The sequence below is a fragment of the Austrofundulus limnaeus genome, unplaced genomic scaffold, assembly GCF_001266775.1.
Source record: "Austrofundulus limnaeus strain Quisiro unplaced genomic scaffold, Austrofundulus_limnaeus-1.0 Scaffold55, whole genome shotgun sequence".
In the NCBI taxonomy this organism is placed as follows: domain Eukaryota; kingdom Metazoa; phylum Chordata; class Actinopteri; order Cyprinodontiformes; family Rivulidae; genus Austrofundulus; species Austrofundulus limnaeus.
Genome location: NW_013952457.1, coordinates 1,595,691 through 1,603,280, shown reverse-complemented (window position 1 = coordinate 1,603,280; position 7,590 = coordinate 1,595,691). Strand labels below are relative to the sequence as shown.

General features: G+C 36.9%; 1 protein-coding gene across 5 annotated transcripts in view; it reads right to left on the bottom strand.

The window, feature by feature from the left end:
- scn8ab (sodium channel, voltage gated, type VIII, alpha subunit b) overlaps window positions 1-7,475 on the bottom strand; it is a gene marked incomplete at its 5' end in the record, with an annotated part of 28,752 nt that extends 21,277 nt beyond the window's left edge. For all 5 annotated transcript variants that reach the window (XR_001310273.1, XR_001310274.1, XM_014009143.1 and 2 more), the window contains 5 exon segments: window positions 2,851-3,126; window positions 3,212-3,418; window positions 3,832-3,973; window positions 7,035-7,098; window positions 7,254-7,475. Coding sequence is in view for 3 of the 5 variants with exons in the window: in XM_014009143.1 (XP_013864597.1) it covers window positions 2,851-3,126; window positions 3,212-3,418; window positions 3,832-3,973; window positions 7,035-7,098; window positions 7,254-7,475 (911 nt within the window).
- Between the last annotated feature and the right edge of the window lie 115 nt (window positions 7,476-7,590).

Below are 7,590 nucleotides of genomic sequence, written 5' to 3'. Positions count from 1 at the left end.
TGCAATTAAACAAACAAAAAAAATTAAATGCAGATGAGGATAAACAAGATAACATGAAAGTAGTTTGGATAAAAGTACAAAACATAAAAGCACTGATACAAGTTCTGTTTGATTCTGTTTTATCATTAAATAAAAAGATAGACACAACACTAGAGATTCTGACGCTGATACTTGCCATGTTCATTGAATAATTTTGTGATTTTGTCTTTAGTTATTCGATGTTGATAAAACAGGACAGAGTTTTTAGACAACTAACTACAACAAAATAAAAAAATCTGCAAAATGACAAAAAGTGGAAGGAATGATGTAACAAAGGTATGAATGTAACAATGTAAAAAGCAAAATAAAAAAATTACTTCAATTTCACAYGGGCACAACAAACTAATAACTACCTCCAAACATTTTAAAGACTCTGCGCTACTGACTGAAACAAAACAAAAGAATCTATCTCATCCAATACTTCGATCGATACGCCCACCCCCTACCTACAAGKCCAGTCTGTTAAGCTCTGGTGCCTCCTTCATTTTACCTCTGCTCTGCTAAAATTACAAGCTTGAAAATAAACATCAAATGGGTGCACAATAAAATGAACACATAGCTAAAATTATACACACCCACCTCTTAAAAAAACAATATGAATCCATCATAGAAGTAGGGAAAAAAGCTCTAAATTTAGAAAAGATTTATCAAAAACTACCTGGAAAACATTGACCTTTACACCTCTCATTACAAGGACACGCACTGAGCGAGTCAGACGGTACAGTTAAACAGTTATCAGTCTGTACACCATCCATGAGCAGACACAAACTCAACACATGCAAAACAATATTAACTAAATACTAAACACATGCTGGTCTTTGAGACTGGCTGCTAAAAGTGTTACAGCTCCCCGTGGAACAGAAAATRTGCACATATTTTATCTCAACATATTTCGTATTACTTGTATGTAAAAGACCCAAAAACGGCACCAGTAGGCAGCATTTTAGATTTATTTCAATACAAATACTTTTTCGCTAGAAAGAATTTCAAATACAGAATGCTCTGCACATCCATCTGATGCATAATCAATACACAGCACTGTGCAAAAGTCTCTGTCATCCCTAATTCTTTTATACTTTCCTCCCAAGCAGACAGTTTATGTAATCATTTGATGTGGTCTTGATCGATAGTTCTTCAGGCTTTCTGAAGGTCTGTCAATATTTTTCTTTGGACTTTGACTGTTTTTTTCACTCATTTTTGTTCTCTCCATGACCTGCACCTGAACATGACAACATATTGTWCTGCACATATAAATTAGGGAAAGTGAGAAGTAAAGGACACAATAAGAAAATGTCAGAACTAAATAATTACAGGCAGAGAGCAGAGAGTGAAAGGCACATCTTAAAGAAATATTTAAAAAAACGAGCAAAGACCTGAAACAGAGATCATCATCTTTCAGCTGATCCTGTTTGAAGCTCATACCTCTGTGGGACTCATCTTGATTGTACTAAAATACGTTTTTAAGCTTCAAGCTGTGTTATCTTTGGTCATTTCTATCAATTCAACTAAAGAAATGGGAACAAACTGTGACAGACGGCTAGAAACAAAATGTCTGAAGATCTTAGGTTAAACACATTCTTTGCTAAACCTTTGTGTTTCAACACTCATTCATTCATTGATCTTAGGAGACTTTTTTATGTCAGCATGATTCATTGATCAAAATCAAGTGGCTTAGTAAGCTAAAATAAATAAATAAATAAATAAATAAATCAAACAAACAAACAAACAAACAAACAACAAAAATCTTTTGAAAATGGTAAGGTACTAGATTGAAAATTAAGGAAGACATATATTGTAAATCCTTCTTTATCACATATAATATCCTTCAGTTGTGGTCTAAATAAAGAGGAACTGCAATGGTTTGGCTTGATTTCCTCCTTACTGTAACTCCACAATCCCCTCTTTCACCCCTTTTCTGAGGTGTGTCTCAGATCAACTCGTTTTGAGGCTGTCTCTTTAAATCTAAATAATGGTGCTTCACACCCCGACCCCCTCCAGCTTCTAGGGCGTTCCTTTCTAATTCAATAGAGGGGTTCACAACTTTATAATGGTGCCAATTTTTTTATTACATATTAATTAAAAGATGTCAAGAAGGGAAGACCTGTCCATCCAGCCTTACATGTTGGAGCCAGAGTCTGACCCACAGCGATATGTGCATGATCAATAATCGTAGAAAAATGTATCAATAAAACACTGAACAAAAAGTATTTGATCTGTCCCATGTGGTCAGACTGAACATTTATTATTATTATTTTTATTTAATCTTTATTTAACCAGGTAGAACTCATTGAGTTTAAAAATCTTTTTCAAGAGAGACCTGGACAAGAATGACAGCAGCACACAGACATTACAAAATTCCAAACTACAAATATTAAACTACAATCAATTACTTCATGATAAATAAAAGAAATACAAGAAACACTCATAAAAGGTAAGACAGAACTAAAATAGAGTACAAAATCAGTTAAAACATGTACAAACAAAGGTCTTAAGTATAAACTCATTAAGAATGGCCCTACAAACATTAAGAGACCAACTCCTTCAACTTCAAGACTTTCTCACATCAGCCAAAGCAAAGCATCATGTCCACTGTCCCCTGTCCCCTGAACTCTTGCCATCACTTCCAATAAACCAATAATGAAGGACAAAACTGGAGCAGAAGCCTGGCACCTCCAGGCTGACCATCACATTTTTCACAGTCTCACGTTTCCTTCAGCAAAATTCAGCCTTTGTAAGACGTTGTGTTGGATTGTTTCAGATTAAAGAACTGCTTCCAGAGGCAGACATGAGTTTTTTTATTTTTATTTTTACCTGGTTCATGATGGACGTTTTCCTCCCCAGTCGACTTCCTGGGAAACGGATGGTGCTTTTCTTGCTGCCATCGTCCGACTCGGACTTAACGACCTTCTCGCTGTCTCCTTTCTCCTTCTCTTTCTGGCGCCATTTCTTCTTGCGATTGCGCCTCTCTTTGGCACTCTTTGAGCTCAGCTTGGAGACTTCGGAGGAGCTGCGGGACAAGTGTCCTCCTTCTACATCTTCTAGCGCAGCCTCTGACACGGTCCCTGCAGATGTTGCCATCGCAGCAGCCTGCAGGGGAAAACAAAAAGTCACATGATGTTAGCTGATCAGGCAAAAAAAAGTAAAAATTATTTTACGTGTGCCAGATACTGACCTGCGTCTCTTCCTGTTGTTTCTTGAGCTGTTCCAACATGGCCTTGAATTCAGCCTCTTTTTGCTCAGCCTCCTCAATCGTGGCCTGGTTCTGCTCCTCGTAAGCCATGGCCACCACAGCCAAGATCAGATTCACCAGGTAGAAGGAGCCCACGAAGATGACCAACACAAAGAAAACCATGTAGGTTTTCCCTGCAGCTCTCAGTGTCTGAGAGAAACACAAAGAAATGATAAATAATTACAAGTTTAACAATTTGGATATTTGTTTAAAGCAGATAAATTGCCCCATAATAAAGTTAAAGTGATTTGAATAAAAAGGTTGGCAAGTTGCTCGTGTGCGTTTGTCATGAAACACTTTCATCACTACGTCAGCTACATTTCCAGTTAGTTTTTCTGATCTGCTGCCCTTCCATCCTTTTTATTCAGAGGGCAAATGAATTAAGGTCATGCTGCTAAGAGCCAGTTTGCTGATTCATTCAGGAACTAAATTAATGAAGTTTTAATTCTGCTTATAAAGCCCATAGCTGCACATGTAGGGTTCTGAGATCGGCACAAAAATGTGTAAAAATTATGGCTTTATAATAGAGTCATTTTAAATGCACAGGATAAATGCTCTTTTACCAGCATGTAGAGATTTTCCCAGAAGTCTTGAGTCATGAGACGGAAGAGAGTCAGGAAAGCCCATCCAAAGCTGTCAAAGCTGGTGTAGCCGTAGTTAGGGTTTCTGCCAGCTTTCATGCAGGTGAAGCCTTCTGGACATCGTCTGGAAGAAACATGCACATAATAAAAATAAAAATTAAATAAGATGTGATTATCTGYATCATGACATTAAAATGTGTGCTGACATTTTAAGCAAAGATAAAACAGATCATTAATAAAAATGCTGTTAGTTTGAAAGTGAACACTGATTTCATTTAAATAAAGACTTTAGTATTTTAGGACTTTTTGTCATGATTTATGATGGCATGTGTGACTGGCTGCATTAGAGTATTTCAAGATAAATATTAAAGTTTCAATAATACCTTCATGGATAATAATAACTGAATAAAATATGTCATAATTTTTGGTGATTTTGTTTTGTTTTATTAGTTCCTTGTATTTTCATATGGTTCTATGTCGTTTATTTCTGTCAATGCTTTTTATTGGTAACCAGTGATTACTAATTGGTATTTTTAGCTTTTTTTGTCAATGTCTTACTTTGTCTTCAGTATAATGGTTAATACTACTGTTAGGTTTTTAATAAAGATATTAAAAATTATCTAAGTAAATATCTAAGGGGATTTCAAAGAAGAAAGACTTTGCCATAAGTAAGATTTTCACATTTTAATCAATTTCTTTGAAAAATATTCTGATTACATTAATGTAAACAGTCATAAGGAGAGCAGAAAGGCATTTACAGTGGGGTGCAAAAGTTTTGGCACCCTTGTTAATTTTCCTGGTTTACCTTTATAAATCATTGATTGTTTGGATAAAAAAAATCAGTAAAATATATCATTTAGGGGACAAACACAGTGATATTTGAGACGTGAAATGAAGTTTAAATGATTTACAAAAAGTGTGCAATAATTGGTTAAACAAAATTAGGCAGGTGCATAAATTTGGGCACCGTTGTCATTTTATTGATTTCAAAACTTTTAGAACTAATCATTGGAACTTAAATTTGGTTTGGTAAGTTCAGTGATCTTCACCTCCATACACAGGTGACTCCAATTATGATAAAGGGTATTTAAGGGGGGCAATTGTAAGTTTTTCTCCTCTTTGCATCTTCTCTGATGAGTCACAGCATGGGAGTCTGAAAACAACTTTCAAATGAGCTGAAAACAAAGATTGTTCACCGTCATGGTTTAGGGGAAGGATACAGAAAGCTACCTCAGAGATTTCAGCTTTCAGTCTCCACTGTGAGAAACATTGTGAGAAAATAGACCACAGGCACAGTTCAAGTCAAGGATCAAAGTGGCAGATCAAGACAAATCTCCAATAAACAGAAGTGAAGGATGTTGAGAAGAGTCAGAGTCAACCCACAGACCAACACCAAAGACCTACAACATCATCTTGCTGCTGATGGAGTCACTGTGCATCGTTCAACTATTCAGCACGCTTTACACAAGGAGATGCTGTATAGGAGAGTGATGCAGAGGAAGCTTTTTCTCCACCCACATCACAAACAGAGCTGCTTGAGGTATGTTAAAGCACATTTGGACAAGCCAGCTTCATTTTGGAATAAGGTGCTGTGGACTGATGAAACTAAAATAGAGTTATTTGGGCAGAAAAAGGGCCGTTATGCATGGAGGAAAAAGAATACAGCACTCCAAGAAAAACACCTGCTATCTACAGTGAAATGTGGGGGTGGTTCCATCATGCTGTGGGGCTGTGTGGCCAGTACAGGGACTGGGAATCTTGTTAAAGTTGAGGGACGCATGGATTCCACCAATATCAGCAGATTCTGGAGACCAATGTCCAGGAATCAGTAACAAAACTGAAGCTGAGCCAGGGCTGCTTCTTCCAACAAGACAACMACCCTAAACACTGATCAAAATCTACTGAGGCCTTCATGCAGAGGAACAAGTACAACGTTCTGGAGTGGCCATCTCAGTCCCCAGAYCTGAATATTATTGAAAATCTGTGGTGTCACTAAGAGAGCTGTCCATTCTCAGAAACCATCAAACCTGAATGAACTAGAGATGTTTTGTAAAGAAGAGTGGTCTAAAATACCTTCAGCCACAATCCAGACTCTTATTAGAAGCTATAGGAAGTGTTGAGAATGTTATTTCTGCCAAAGGACGATCTACTAAATATTGAGTTAAGTTTTTTTATGGTGCCCAAATTTATGCACCTGCCTAATTTTGTTTAACCAATTATTGCACACTTTCTGTAAATCATAGAAACTTCATTTCACTTCTCAAATATCACTGTGTTTGTCCCCTATATGATATATTTTACTGTTTTTATTTATCCAAACAATCAATGATTTATAAAGGTAAACCAGGAAAATTAACAAAGGTGCCCAAACTTTCGCACCCCACTGTACTGTACATACATAAATATATCAAAGAAAATTTACTGCTGTGAATTTCTACATTGCATCAAATACCTCCTTAAAAATGCTTTGCTCCAGAAGCAATGTCATTATAAAAAAGTCATCGTACTAATTGTTAATTGTATTTTGCAACATGTAAAAACTGTGCATTTGTCTGTGCAGCTGCTCTAATCAGACACCAATGAATAGACATGCACTGCTGTAATAGATTATTACTTGAAATATATCTTTTAAAACTATTATTAGAACAGTCATGTTGGGTGTTGTGTTTTGGGGCTGGCTGGATTAGTTAAAACTTCATCTTTAGAAAGTTAAAACTTTGACTAAATTTGAGTGAATTGCACATTAGATGAAATAAACTCCCAAACTAAGTTTTTTTCCTTTGGTTGCAGCATTTCTGCGGGGTTTTTTGTGCATTTCATAGTTTATGCAGTGCTACAGGCCAAAAACATGAGTGTGAGTGTCATTTCTTTGTCTTTCTAAAGTAGCCTCACACCAAAACAACAGAGCTGGTTTCAGTATTTTTTTGTTGTTGTTGTTGTTGTTGTTGTTGTTGTTGTTGTTGTTGTGGCTTTCTTTAGGATAATGCAAATGTAGCTAAAAGTCTTTTGCTCAGTGCCTACAGAACCTGTCTGAAAGAAAACCCACGAGTGACGTTTGGAGGGATTTTATACAATGAGGATACTCAAAAAATTCCTGGGAGTTTACAGTGACCTCACTGCTTTGTGTTWGCTACACCTCAATGACAAAGATTTAAAAGATGTCTTAAATTTAATCAGACACTCACCCTGAGTCAGAACTGTTTCCACAAAGCAGAGCATCCAGCGCGTTAGGGAGGAAGTAAAAATTAGCTATAACAAAAAAGGTGAAACAAAACAATCACTCTTTAGCACACCCTTGAACTCGAATGCTTCTTTATGTTAGCACAAATTATACATTTTATCTTTGCAGGCAAAGAATTAACATATTTAATGAATTAGCACAGTTTACTCATGGTTTCACTCACAGTCATTCATGATGTATTTGCCCCAATCGAACCCTCTGCTTCCGTTCTCCAAGTACTGCTCGGTCATGTTGATGGGCCAGATGACGCAYTTATTCCGCAGGTTCCCCATGAAGAGCTGCAGTCCAATCAGAGCGAAGACACTGAGACAGAAGACGGTCAGGATCATCACATCCGACAGCTTCTTCACAGACTGGATCAGAGCACCAACGATGGTCTTTAGGCCTGTTGACACACAAATTACACACACACACACACACACACACACACACACACACACACACACACACACACACACACACACTTGTATTCACTACATAGTGAGAACCAACTAAAAAGA